Here is a 15331-nt window from a genome sequence, read left to right as displayed (position 1 = left end):
CATGTGCCCTGACTGGGAATCAAACTGGCAACCCTTTGGTTTAGAGCCCATGCTCAATCCATTGAGCCACACCAGCCAGGGCTGTTTTTTATTTTTAAATTGTTGCTCTTTTTTTGGTTGTGCGAGGAGGCACAGTGTGTCTACTTACACCTCCATCTTGGCTGGAAGTCCAAACTGAGCCTTTTAAAAGAAAGTCAGCTGTAGAGTTTATTGCAGGTACAGCAAAAATAGGTGGACTGCCCAAATCTGCACTTATTATTTTTACTTAATTTTTTCATAATGGAGGATTATTACAAAAATAAAAGCAAAACTTCAAAATGAAGAAACTTTTAAAATTCTTATAATGTACCAAGTCTGTCCCTCTACGAAAGCTTAACCAAAATTCTCTTTTTCATCTTTCTTTTTGCCTCCCCAAACCAACACTCTAATACAGCATCTTGATAAAAGTGTGATAGCAGCATTTATGGCTTGCTTTTTGAAGTGAACATTTAAAATGCTAATTGCTATTACTGTAGGTGAGAATGTAGATACACTTACAGAATTATGGAAGAGATTTAACATCAGAGTTGCATTGCTACCATTGTAGAAGCCTGTAGTGCTACTAGAATGTTACCTTGCGTGTGATGGAAAATTCTCCTTGACTTCCTTTGTGATTCTTCAGAAAAATTTTTAAAATTCAAAACAAGTGCCTTGACATAAGACAGTTTGGATTTGAGGAGTCAGTAAGTGAAGATGTTGAAGAGTTGTCAAGGGTCCCATGCTGATCTAGCCACAGAAATCCTGAAACAGGTTGCAGTAATGGCCATATAGATGGAAAAGGTGGTGGTGGTGGTGATGATGATGATGGTGGTGGTGGTGGCTATATAGATGGAAACGGTGATGATGGAGAACAGGAAGGAAACCAAAAGGCTTCACAATGACAGTGTAAACACATCAAGTTATCAGGTCTTCTAAGTGTTATTGAGAACAGTTAAACTGCTTCGAAGAAAATGGGTTTACTCCTGAATGTAATAGAGAGTCTTGAATGGTATTCAGTTGAATTAGAAACATCCAGGCAACTGTATGAAAGGAGGAGGCTAGCAAGGCCCCAGAAGTTTATTCATTTTATTTTTGTTTATTTTTAATTCATTATTTTCAGCCAGCATAGCAGAGATAACAAGTGCAATGAGTTGTAGCCTTCCACAGCTAGTGTTGCAACTTTCTGTTCATTTTTGATAGCCCTCCTCCTGCCACTTCACAGTAACTCACAAACTGCAACCCTTCCATCTCTAACATTCCGAAACAAATTTCAGTTCATATTTATCATGCTATGTTTATTGTAGTGTTTATGTATTTCTTAACCATTTAATGTGTATGATAGTGTGTTACCCTTTTTTAAAAGGTTCCTTGCTCTTTTTAATGTGTCACTGATGAAGTTTTGGAATGTTGTGTCTCTAATTGGATTGTTTTTAACACTGTAGCTTTTATTTTCATGATTTTGCACAGCATAGTAATTTTTGGAAATGCATATGTCGTTAGAACAGAGTGTAGTTGTCAACAGAAGTGGATCAGACATGGTTTCAAAATCATGTGGGTCTGAGTGGTGATTTTCCTATTAGGACTTCCCAGAGACTTCACACAGCATCCTTATTAACCACAGATTCTTTGAGAATCATTGCCTCTGCTTGCTGGTCATGAATCCCAGGTGGCAGAGCACATTGTTCTGCACCCCAACCTACTTTTAATCTGAGCCCTATTCATAACTGACAGTCTTAAGGGCTATTTTGTAAACAGATCAGCACCCACCACAATGAAGTATACCTTGCCTCCAGTGTCCAAAGGCCAAGACAAGGGTTGTCGTCTTCTTTTTTTTTTTTAAGAGTGGAATTTGCAATATACTCCAGATTGAACCTTCATAAAAACCTTAAAAGTGGTGGGCCCCAGAACTTGAGAGTGGTTATTTCCTACTCCGACATGTATCTGTCTTACTAAGGCCATCTAAAACACCATTGCTTTCTCCTTATCAAGTCCAGTGTGTTATCTTCAGTGTAGAAGAACAAAGTGATATTCTGTGAACTGTGAAAACAAAGTCATTGAGTACTATATTATGAAAGAGAGCTGGAGAATTACCAGAACCCTAAAGATGGTGAAGGTGTATCTATCACTGACTTGTGCAGATAAAAACAAATTGCTTGCACTTGCCCTTTCTAATTGGGATAGGGAAGAAAAAAGCATCTGTCAGATTGATAATGCTCCAATAAAAGTGCCGCATCTGGTAGAGCATCAGCAGTTGGGCTCATCACCTGTTTATTTATGTTAACCTAAAATAATTCTCCAAGACCAATCCAGCTTTTTGAGAGGCCAAGGAGTCACAGTATATTGGGATGGGATCGTGGTGTCAACTCTGCCTTTCCTCCAGGAATAATGCTGCTGCTGCTGCTGCTGCTGTAGAGGGGTAATTCTGGGTACTTAGATTTGGTATTTCCTACAACAATGGCCCTTATTTCATGAGTTACAGAGCTAATACTGGATTTCTGCTAGGTCCAAATTATGTTTGCTCCAACTTTGCATTCTGGACCCAGAAAAATAACCACAGGATTCATTATAACCCCTGGATCCACAGAGACAGATTTAGGCCCAAACTCCAATCACCTGGAACTTTGTAAAGCTCTGGTATATCCTATGGCCTGCATAGTTTTTTCAATTGCAAGGATTAGCAGAGCTGGCAGAAGCTTGAGATCTGAGAGCAACCAGCAAATGATAAGGAAGACTGTCTACTGTGTGTTTAATTTGTGCTATCATGTATTTGATTGCCAGAAGATATTTGCTATTTTCCAAATATTTTAACTTTTTTATTGAAGTGAAATACATCATAAAATTAACCACATTAGAATGAACAATTCAGTAGCATTTAGTATGTTCATAATGTTGTGCAAGCACCACTCCATTTTTATCACCCTATAGAAGTATGCCATACCTTTTAAGCAATTTCTCCTCTTCTGTCCTCACCCCAGCCCCTAGCAGCCACCAATCTTCTCTTCGTCTTGGTGGATTTACCTATTAGACACCTAAGGTTTTATTTCTGGTTATTATCCATCTGTGACCTCTAAAAGGCTTGTTCTTGGAATTTCAGTGTCTTTAGCTATAGAGTATGGCAGTATGAATTTTGAGGGCTTCAAAATGCCTTCTCGAAATATTAGTATTAGTCCCATGCTCAAAATCCTATTGCTTCCTGATTAATGACCTTAGTTTGGCCCTCCATGTCTTATGCATTATTAGTTTTGGTTTTATTTCTTAGCCATTAGCCTATTCATGGTCTTTGTGCTATAACCCAAATGGGCCACTCACTACTACAGAAGTGCATGCAAGGTGGTTCTTCCTGCTCCAAACTTTCATAGCATTTTTAGTGGTTCATGAATCTTTTATTTCAATTATAAATATACAGGTACTGTACATAACATTTTATTTGTCTCTGTCTTGTGGAATCTCATCTTATTTCTTATGTTCAAATGAGGTATCACAATTTATTTTTATCTTCAGTAGTGACTGAAAAATAGCATTCATTTGTTAGATAAGAAAGGAGGTAGAAGAGGAAATATGAGACTCATTTTTCTCTGTCTCATTTGTATAACATATGGTACATATGTAAGCTGAGTAGAGATAGGTAAATGCTTTTGATTGACTGAAATACAAAGATATTGTGTGTATGAGTAGCTGTTGTTCCCAGGTTGATGCTTAATTTATATATTGTTTAGTTTCCCATAAGTTGTTTCTTTGAATCAAGATGAAGTAAAAGCAAACTTCTTTTCTTTCAGTATATGAAATCTATAGGAGAATATCAAACAGTGAGCACAGATAATCCATTTTGTTGTTGTTGTTGTTGTTGTTGTTGTTTTGCCATTAGGTTGGAGAGGCTTCAATACACCTGAATTATTTCAAGTTAATGTGAGAAGCATTCTAGTTTATTTGTTTTTTAGCAGATACATCTCATTTTGAGCACTGTTCTGAATGAAGTATGAATTGTCACTTACCAGATATAGAATCAAGGTCTCTCAGAGATCTTAAACCAGCTATATATTTTTAACCTTAAAAATATAAATGTCTCCCTGGCTGTGTGGCTTAGTTGGTTTGTATGTCGTCCTGTATAACATATCCTTAGCTGAGGATTTAAAAAAAAATTAAAGACCTAAATGTGTCAATTTTCACATGAACAAAAAGAAACATTTTTTGATTCTTCTAGTCAAATGCGATAACTTCCAAATCAAGTCAAAATCCAAATGTAATTTGTCTTTAGACTCTGGTTATTGATGAACCCTTAAATTCTCATTTTTTCCTCATTAGGGAGAAGAATCAAATGAGTCTGCAGAATCTAGCAATAATTGGGAAAAGCAGGAAAGTATTGTGTTGAAATTGCAAAAGGAATTTCCTAATTTGGATAAGCAAGTGAGTAGTGTACAGTAATTTAATCAGTGTGCACTAAATATTTGTATTACAAAATAGAGTTTGAGGTGTAAAAGCTTTGGATGAGTTTTGTATTTTTCTGATTAAATATTTTCCTTTATTAATATAAAATATTTTATATGGCTTGTTAATTCTTTACATTGTTTATTTATCTTATTTGCTAACTATAGTATCAGTATTATAACCATAACAGCCATAACTATAGTAACAATTTTGAACTTATGCATAAAATGTAAATTATCCAGAAACCCATCTATAACCCCAAGACAGCTGTTTTAGCTTTTTTATATTCTTTTTCTTCAGATTTCTCATAAAGAATTTTAAAGTGTAATAGTTTATTTCATTGTGTTAATAATCCATAAGCTTTGTTCTATTTGCCTGATAGTGAAAATACTTTAAGAGTCAGTAAAGCCCCATACCAAGATGCCAGTGCTGAAAGGACCACTCTGATTGTATATAGGAGCACACTGTTTAACACTTAGAATACATTTATACTTGCGTAATTGATTTATTCAAGTATATGAGCAGGTAGTACATAAGCTTATTTCTAAAAACTTGCTGCTATACTGCTTCTTTACATATGTTGAAACTATATGTTTGAAGTTGACAGTTGATAAAAGCCTCATTGCATGTTGAAATATAATGGAGCAAACACTTTTTGGTCCTCTAGTACAGCGATTTTCAACCTTTTTCATCTCATGCCACACAAACTAATTACTAAAATTCTGCACCATGAAAAATACACTTTTTGTCAGTATGACAAAAAATAGATATAATTTTGGTTTATTCACACCAGATGGCTATTGTGTTAGCTGTGGGGTTTTTTGTTTGTTGTTTTTTTTTTAATTGGCAGTCTAAAGGAAAAGAGGTCAGTTCCCCTGACTAAATAGTTAGGTATTGCATGTTTTAAAAATTCTTGTGGCACATTGGTTGAAACCTGCTGCTCTGTTGTTCAGAGCACTTAATAGGAAAGGTAAAAATGCAAAAAAAAATCAAGCTTCCTTCTCTCTGAAGACTATTGTTTTGTTTGTGGTGGTGAAATAATACATACACAGAAGCATTTGTAAAGCAGCATAAAAACAAATGTGAAATAGATGACTTCTATTAAGTTTTGGGTGGTTTTCTTATTTTTTTCTTTTTCTTGAAATCATATTTTATTGATTATGCTGTTACAGTTGTCCCCATTGTTTCCCCATTGCCCCCCACCACCCAACACCCCTCACACTCTTAGGCAATCCCCACACATTGTTCATGTCCATGGATCATGTGTGTGAGTTCTTTGGCTACTCCATTTCCTGTACTGTACATCCCCTTGGCTATTCTGTAACAACCTATTTGTACTTCTTAATCCCCACACCTGTCTACCTGTTCCCCCACACCCCCATTCCTTATGGCAGCCATCAAAATGCTCTCCATATCCATGATTCTGTCTGTTCTTCTTGTTTACTTAGTTTGTTTTTCAGATTCAATTGTTGATACATATGTATTTTCTTGCCATTTTATTGTTCATAGTTTTGATCTTTTTCTTAAATAAGACCCTTTAACATTTCATACAATAATGGTTTGGTGATGATGAACTCCTTTAGTTTTTTCTTGTTTGGGAAGTGCTTTATCTGCCCTTACATTCGAAATGATGTCTTTGCTGAGTAGAGGAATTTTGGCTATAGGTCCCTGCTTTTCATGACATTGAATATTTTTTGCCAGTCCCTTCTAGCCTGCAAAGTTTCTTTTGAGAAATCAGCTGACAATCTTATGGGAACTCCCCTGTAAACAACTAACTTATTCTCTCTTGTTGCTTTTACGATTCTCTTTGTCTTTCACTCTTGGCATTTTAATTATGATGTGTCTTGGAGTGGGCCTCTTCGCGTCCATCTTGTTTTGGACTCTGTGCTCCCTGGACTTGCATGTCTAGTAGTATGTCTATTCCCTTCATCAAATTAGGGATGTTTTCTTTCATTATTTTTTTCAAATAGATTTCCAATTTCTTGCTCTTTCTCTTCCTCTTCTAGTACCCCTGTGACATGAATATTGGAATGCTTGAAGTTGTCCCAGAGGCTACTTATACTATCCTCGCTTTTTTTAATTCTTTTTTTGTCTTGTTCCGATGGGGTTTTTTTTACTTCCTTATGTTCCAAGTCATTGATTTGATCCTCAGCTTCATCCACTCTACTGTTGTTTCCCTACAAATTGTTCTTTATTTCAATTAGTGAATCCTTCATTTCTGACTGGATCTTTTTTATGTTGTTGAGGGCTTCTCTAAGTTCCTTAAGCATCCTTATAACCAGTGTTTTGAACTCTTCATCTGATAGATTGCTTATCTCCATTTCACTTAGCTGTTTTTCTGTAGCTTTGATCTGTTCTTTCATTTGGGCCATGTTTTTTTGTTTCCTTGTTTTGGCAGCCTCCCTGTGTTTGTTTCTATATATTAGGTAGAGCTGCCTTGATTCTGTATCTTAGTAGTGTGGGCTAGTGTAGTAGTTGTCTTATGGGGTCCAGTGGCACAGCTTCCCCTGTCACTCAGGCTGGGTACTTGAGGTGTGCCCTTTGTGTGGGTTGAGTGCATCCTCTTGTAGTTGAGCCTTGGTTGCTGTTGGCAGATCAATGGGAGGGATTTACCCAAGCCCATCAGCTGCAAGAATTAGCTATGACCACTGACCACCAACCTCTGCCCTGTGTGGAGAGTCAGCTGTGCAGGGGTAGGGTGTTAGTGCTCCAAAGTGCTCTGTAGCTGTCCACTGGGTACACTGGCCCTGGGGTTTCTCAGGTGGTGCAGGCCAATGTCAGCCCCCACCTGTGTTTTGCCCAGGACTCCCTTGCCTGGGCTACCAAGCAGTCTGAGAAGGCTGCCATTTATGCTGGGCTTGGAGATTCCCAGGCGAAGCGAAGCAGTGAATCTAGGCTGGCTGCTACTAGTACTCGGCTGGGGGCTCAGTGGGGCCAGTTGTTGCTTGTTTATAGGATTTAGGAAGTTGTGAAGCATAAGCCAACACCAGCCTTTTGAATGGAAAAGCATCTGGGTGGAACCATAAGTTGGGTGGAGCTGAGTCTCTTGGGATCTCCAAGGCAGGTCAAATAGTGTTAGCCAGGTTTATAGAGTCTCAGATGTGGCACCAGTCTGCCAGGTTTAGAAAAGGGAAAATGGCTTCTGTTCACCCAGGTGCTAGAAACCTCAGTTCCTCACTTTATGCCACTGGTGCCTTTCAAGCTGCTACCCCCCATTCTAGAGCTCAGTGGGAGTAAGTCTGAGTAGGTGAGCCCACGTGTGGGTTCTTTTAAGAGAAACTGCTTGGGGCTTCAGCAGTTTCTTCCACCAACTCAATCCCCACTGGTTTTTGCAGCCTGAAGTTTTGGGGACTTATCTTCCTGGCCTGGCACCCTGGCCTGAGGTCCTGGTGTCGGGCTGAGATTCCTTGTTCCCGAGATAATGTATCCCAAAATTTTATCTGCCACATGTCGGTGAGGCACCAGCCACCACTGTTCAGTGTTTGTGTCCCACCTACCAGCCTGAATGGATGTGGTTGAACTCCGTGGTTGTCAGACTTCCATTCAGCTCAGTTTCTGACAGTTCTGAGTGATGGTTGTTCTATACTTTAGTTATAATTATAATGTTGTGTGAAGAGGCAAGCCATGTGTATGATGCCACCGTTTTGACAGGGAGTTTCCTAATTTTTAAAGGAACATAAAAGTTTTATTTTCTTCAAGCTTCTAACGTTAGATTTTTAACAAAAACATCAATGACTTATTTTTAGGAACTGAGGGACGTACTCAAGGAACATGAATGGATGTACACAGAAGCCTTAGAATCTTTAAAAGTATTTGCAGAAGATCAAGGTAATTATCCATTCTATGTTATTAATGTAGAAAATACATATTTCCCATTATATCATAAATTTTAGTATGTAAAAAATAGCAAACCTATTATCAAATAAGATAATGGGATTGTAAAAATGTTGGAAATAATAATGCAAAAATTTCTTTAAATGAACTGTTCCAAAATGTTTTGGCCTATTAATTATGGCAGTTAAAATAAAACAATAAATATCCTTTTTTTTTTCGATAACTTTCTTTGAAATTTTAGCTACTTATAAACTACCATGTGTTATTGAGTACAAAAGAATCATTTTTTACATTTTAACAACTCTTTGAATGGATCTTCAGATTGCTCATTTGGTGATCACTGCAGTGTAGATGTCCTACTCTGCCCTTGCATGAGTGTAAAAGCACAAACATCAGAAACTTACAAGATGGCAATTGCTGGCATGGAAGAGAGTCCCTTGCCCCGTAGTGGAACACTAACTAACTTTAGGAACCAAATTTTGCATGAGACATAGTGGGGAAGAGTTGAATCACACATGGTTAGTAACATCCTTAAGCAAGAATTAAGTACATTATATTGACTTTAGGTTTTTATTGTTTTTTAATAATGATTTCTTTTAAGAAAGACTTTACTAGAAATGCTTTTGATGGTGTGGAGAACTTTATTGTGTGGAGAAAAGAAAGCCACTGGTATCAACAATTCTAAGTCTGAATATTGATTCAAAAGGGATAGGTTATGAATGTGAAGAAAGTTGAAGAACACCTTATCTAGCTTATTTGGCTTTTTTAAAAAAATATATACACAAGAATGAAGGTATATAATAATAAATGTGTAAGTTGGAAAGCGCTTTGGGTAGGTAAAACAAACATAAATATTAAAATATTGTATAAAGATTAATTGGTACATATTTTCTTTCTGGTACATAAAGTAATTCTCTTCAACCAGGCATCTTAGAAATTTGTGGAATATGATTCATTAGTCAGTGATAAAGTTGTGGTGCCTTTTACTATATTTAAATAATTTTTAAAGTAATGATGAACTTAGACTAGTTGGAGATGGTGAGGGAAAAATTAACTATAATATGGAAGGTTTAAAGTTAGGGTTAGCCTTAACCCTAACTTCTTTTTGCTATGCCCATCAGTGTTGGCATAGTGATGGGGCTGCTAGGTAACATCTGGGACATGTTGTGGATATGCAGCTGCCATTTATATTTTCAGGACCTTCATTAGAAAATGGGGATTTATATTTAATCCTTTGAAATATAAGTTATCACCTGTATTTGAAACTAATTACTTAACATATTGTATAACTTCAGATTCTACTTCAGTGTTTCTCTTTGGAGTATATCAAGACTTAACAATAAGTTGTAGTGAATTCTATATTCAAAAGGAAATTATATATATGTTTAAATATTTTCTTACCTGATTTGAAGTGTTTCATCTTTATATACATTTAATTTACATTTTTCTAATTTAGTTATTTTTGTCTTTGTACACAGATATGCAGTATGCTTCACAAAGTGAGTTTCCAAATGGAAAAGAAGTTTCTTCAAGAAGTCAAAATTATCCTAAAAATGTAACTAAAGCAAAACTAAAACAGAAATGTTCCATGAAACCACAAAATGGTTTTAACAAGAAACGTAAAAAAAATGTATTTAATCCAAAGAGAGTTATCGAAGACTCTGAATATGATTCAGGTTCTGATGTCGGTAGTTCACTAGACGAGGACTATAGTAGTGGTGAAGAAGTGATGGAAGATGGCTATAAAGGTAAAATTCTTCACTTCCTTCAAGATGCTTCAGTTGCTGAGCTTACTTTGATTCCTCAGTGTTCCCAGAAAAAGGCTCAGAAGATAACAGAACTCCGGCCCTTTAATAGTTGGGAAGCTCTGGTAAGGCTACATTCTTTTCTCCCCCACTCCCTGTGTGTGTGTGTGTGTGTGTGTGTGTGTGTTTAATTCATAGTACCGTTTATAGTCAAGGTGTCTTCAGCCCAGGGAAGCATACATGGGTGGCCTTATCCTGTGTAGAGTCAAACATTACTTTCATTGTAAGCCAATAGTATTTCAAATAGTGTCATATGACCTAATTTTGAATGAATTAAGGGGTGATTTTCCTGAAAAAACCCAAGCTGATTGGCTGGGCATACTGTCACTCATCCTTTTGCATAGAAACTTGGTTCATTTCACTGCAGAAGAAGAAATTAGAGCTTACATTTAGGAAGGAGTCGTTTCTAGCCTGTTCTGATCTGTTACTGCTGAGGCACCATGCAGAAAGCAAGAATGTGGCAGAAAATTAACTACAACTACTTGAAGAGCAGTAGCAACATCCAGAGGAGCTCCATGATTCCAGTTGCCAGCCTAAGTGTTTTATGCTTCACCACAAAAGAAGCCATTGTTTATTTTCTTTTTCTTTTAAAAGTGACAGCTCAGTCTCTAACATGTTTTTCTTGGTTAAACAACGTGGCCATTTTATGGAGTGTAGCAGGCTGCAGCATTTTTAATTGAAAAGATAGAAAAGTGTGGAAGCCTAGAATTCAATCGTTAGGTGAAGGGAAGGCATAAGCATTGGTAAGTACACTCTGCGTGATCATTTTCTGGAATTTGATTTCCTATAAACAAGTTTTATTCAGAATACCTGTATTTTGAGTTTTATAAATGTCAGTAGTCAGCAAATCTTACTCATACAGAAAAATGTAAGAAGTCTTGTTTTTTAAATTTTGCTTCAACTTTTGTGAGAATGTGAGCTTTTATGGCATGGATTATATATAGGCCATGCTGTGATACCTGCCGTGATAGCAGTATGGATTATTATTTACAGCTTTAGGAGATAAAGTGACTCTTGATGCTTTATGAATGTTTAGGAAGTTTTTATTCCCTAACTTAGGTTGCTTTTGTGATTAATTTTATACTGTGACAGACCTATGTGAGCCTTAGTTCCCTGGGTAAGTGTCTTGAAGTGTGGTACTACGGAGGGTCCTTGAACAATGGTTGGAAAATAATTTTTTGAAAAACTGCAGTATTTGAAAAATAGAGAAACAGAATCACACTAGCATTTCGCAGCTTTAAAACAACATTCGTTTTGCCTGAAGCCTGTGCTTTTCCAGAGAACATCTGTCAAAGCAGGCCCTTTCAAAACTTGTTCAGCTTTGCCTGAGTGATTTATTTGTTAAAGTATTTGCTGAAGGGCTTTCTTGTTCTCCTTTTCTTGCTTTTCTTATTTCTTTTCATCTTTAATGGTCTCTCCTGTGTTATTGCAGAGCTGGGTTGCTCAGGCTTGTTGGGATTCTAACTTATTTACTAGGAATGCAGTTATCTGCACTAGTGTGTTTGGTTACTGCAACTACTTGCCCAAATATCTTATAGTAACAGTAAATTAAAGCAGAGTTATATGTGCCAAATGGTTTTAAAAATATTCAGCAACTTAACATGTAGAAAACACATTTCCCCTACTAATTAATTGGCATAGTTTAAATTAGTCTTAACATGAATTTGTAGATTATGTTACCTGCTGAAACCTCGTCCCCTTTCTAAAAGTTGAACACAAAGAAGTGTATTTTTTTTTGCTAGCTAGGCATGTAAGTATTGATTATTTTACGTAGCAATTAAAAAGTAAACTTGCTACTTGAATTCAGTGAGTACTGGGCTTTGCTGTCCTGAAAAAAGTAGGTAAATGAAGAGGTTTTGGAAATAAACAGTTAAAATTAGCAAGTCAATGTATGTAAAGCTTTGAGTTTTATTTGCATTAGAACTTTAAGCTTCTACTTTCAATTACTTTAGAATTTTGACTATGACTGATTATAGGGCAATTTAATATCAAAATGATTAAAGAGAAAGTTGAATATTTTGGTAGAAAGCTGTAATTTACTCCTCCCCTATTAATCAAAGAGGTTTGATAATGTACTTGTAAACAATATCAAAATGAAGCAAAAGAAGAAATTTACTTTTGTTTTCATAGGTACTGTTTTTAGAAATTCCTATTAGAATTAGTTGAAATTTTAATTATATTACTCAGTCATAATTAATGAAAATTACATTATATGTTAAGAACAGGATGCAGAAGTTTAGTAAGCTCTTAACATTATTGTTGAAGCTTATTTAGTCTTAAGGATTTGGAATTTGGTAATTTTTATTTCATTAAAATGCATAGTGAGCCAACAAATCATTTACACATACATTTTAATTATGATTTAGCTAAAACTGATGCCTCTATAACATTGATAGCTTAAATGCAGCCACTAGTACTTTACTATCCTATTTTATTTTAAAAATAATTCAAATGTGAAAATTATGTTAACACTGCCTTTTAAAACAGAAGTTGAGAAGTCATACATCATTGTTAGGACTTTTTTGTTAGAGAATTACACTTTTAAAAAATTAAATAAAATGCTCTTACATGTTCTAGTCACCCTCATTTTACATGAGGAAAAGTTGGTTATTTAACAAACTCAGTGAATTGAATTAGGTTGTTTATGTTTGCAGCCTTATACCCATTTTTTTCCTTTGAATGAACATTTAAATATTGTTTGTCAAGTTGTTTTCATAATTTTTTCATTTTACTTATTTTTCTGCTTAGGAGCAATAAAGTGTGTGTTTATTATAAAAAACACATCATTGAATCATGTAGACTTTGGAAATAGAGCAGGCCAAAAATGTCATTAGTTTTAAAACATGTACTGTCGGCGTGGTAAAATTGGGATTTTTATTGCCAAATTTCACACATTTGATGGCATCAGTTTACTAACCACTTAATATTTTATTGCTTTGTGCAAAGTAGGGTAGAGATGCTATTATGTCTATATGCTTTATTCATGAGTAACTGATTCATGAATAGCTCAGCCTGAAAACTTCATGTATGCATCTGCTTAACATTTAGATCAGTATAGATACAGTTTTTCTTGACTGTTAACCAAGCAATCTAGGTTGAGTTTATTTTTTAATTTATTTATGTTCTTCACTGAGCTGTTCCCATCTACTAGTAACTTAGAACACAGACCACAGGTTTTCTTTTTTTGCTTTATTTTCATTAGTATTATAAAGTTCTATCTAAATATATCACATAAAGCATTGCAATGCCTACTGTTTTCTTCCTGATAAATGGCTTCAGTAAATTTGTGTATAAGATTACAATATTCAGCTTTGTTTTAATTTTTATAAGTTTGACAAACATTGTTTAAAAATTATAAATTTATTCTGAGTACTTTGTAGGCTGCTGACAGGTATTTATTGCAATGAATAAAATTAGTACTCTGTCCTCAATACTGTTACTTGTTAGATTGGGAATGAAACCTACTTTTATACTTTTAAACAATTTCCCCCTTCCTGTAGGAATTCAGTGTTAGTACTATAAGAGTGACACACTGTGGCAAGAGAGAGGTACTTCAGTTTATGACTATTTTTAAAGGAAAAAGTTCTTAAGAGTGATACTTAAGTTTCTCATCAAAGAGCTAGTAAACAGGGCCATAATGATGTTCTTTTTTGAAAATGTAATTAATTATCCAGCAACTAGCAACTACTTTTTTTTCTTTTCTTCCCTCTGGAAAAATAGCTTTATCGTTTTTCTAAAGAATGATTTTCCTTGTCTAAAATTAAAACAGTACCTGCAAGAACAGAGAAGAAAGTAAAGTTTAGTCAAAATTCTACCAAAGATTCCCACCACCTAATAATTATTGAGCATTCACCTATTTATACATATTTTTATATTTTATATCATGTAAATAGGATTGTTTTCTATATTATCAGTAAGTTTAGATTTATTAGTACATTGTTCATTTACAAATACTTTGTATTTCTTAAATTTTTTTTGGTGAAGCAGAGTAACTTACAGGATTGTTAAGTGCTTTTTGTCTTTAGAAAATAGCAACAGAACAGTAGAGTGTTCTTACACCTTTCCTTAAGTACCAACACCCATGGGACCAACACCCGTGTTACTATGACCTCTCTACCACACACACACACGCGCGCCTAGTGAAGATATTGTGAGATTAAATATTAGGATTTTAAAAATACTTGATTTTTCTAATTTACACATATATTTAGATTAATAAATAATTCTATAGGCTTTTACTGCCCCCTAATCCATATCTATTCCCTGCCTCAGCCTACTTTCCACACTACAGATATCTTCTTCACCTTTTTTAGTCTGATTCTTACCACTTTCCTATCTCTAGATAGTACAAACATAAAGCTATTTTTTATATTTCAGTTGCAGGCTTTATCTGTTGACATAACACATTGACACACAGGGACATAATGACATTATTGTAAGGTTGGATCTCTTCTCACGGTCCATCTCACTCCATGTGCCCATTTCCAGTTTTCCAACCCTACTGATGTAAGTCAATATGGTAACTTCAGAGATCATTTTTTAGTATCTACATTGTTATGACTAGTAAATGCCTTTCATAACTAAGCTGTGTAGAATACTACATGATTACTTTATTTCCTTGCTCACCATTTTGTTTTCTCTAGTTATTAGCTGTCTTGGTTTTTCTGTGTGCTTAGTTTTCTATATAATTATTACTTCGATTCTAAACTCCTCCTCAGCTGTCCAAATTTCACCTCAGTTTTTAGACACTTCAAGTATCCTGTCAGTTTTATGTTCTTGAGAAAGTGTCTTTTAGAGTCTATGACCTGCTTTGAATTAGACTGGTAGTATTACAGGCCAGCTGGTCAGCTGTGGCCTTGGGATGTCATTTCCTTGACATCCTAAGGGACCCTGTTGTCCTTCTGGTGTTGAATCTTGTTTCTGAATTTCATTCATGCCTCTTCATATATTTCCCAGGAGGTGGTTGAAGCCAGATTGCCCGGTTTGGGATCCCAATTTCGACATTTTCTAGCAGTTTATATAACCTTAAGCAAATTCTCTCTGTTCCTTAATTTTTTTTATCTATAAGTGGGATGTAATTATGGTACTGACCTATGAAGAAGTCTAAGGGTTAAATAAAGTAAAAGCCCATTTAATTGCATGGCTCTTGGAAAATGTTAGCTATAGATAGCCACAATATTCTGTACTGGAAGTGTTGTATACAAGGTCTGTCCAGAAGATATCCATCCATGTAATATGAAAAATAGAGA

General features: G+C 35.4%; 1 protein-coding gene across 2 annotated transcripts in view; it reads left to right on the top strand.

The window, feature by feature from the left end:
* SMARCAD1 (SWI/SNF-related, matrix-associated actin-dependent regulator of chromatin, subfamily a, containing DEAD/H box 1) overlaps positions 1-15331 on the top strand; it is a 103830-nt gene that overhangs the window by 52610 nt on the left and 35889 nt on the right. For both annotated transcript variants that reach the window (XM_028508324.2, XM_036026344.1), the window contains 3 exons: positions 4321-4422; positions 8190-8271; positions 9756-10147. In XM_028508324.2, the coding sequence (XP_028364125.1) occupies positions 4321-4422; positions 8190-8271; positions 9756-10147 (576 nt within the window). The remainder of the gene's footprint in view (positions 1-4320; positions 4423-8189; positions 8272-9755; positions 10148-15331) is intronic.

Source organism: Phyllostomus discolor, chromosome 1 (genome assembly GCF_004126475.2).
Source record: "Phyllostomus discolor isolate MPI-MPIP mPhyDis1 chromosome 1, mPhyDis1.pri.v3, whole genome shotgun sequence".
Lineage (NCBI taxonomy): Eukaryota > Metazoa > Chordata > Mammalia > Chiroptera > Phyllostomidae > Phyllostomus > Phyllostomus discolor.
Note: the sequence above shows the minus strand (reverse complement) of the source record. Positions and strands in the feature narration are given on the sequence as shown.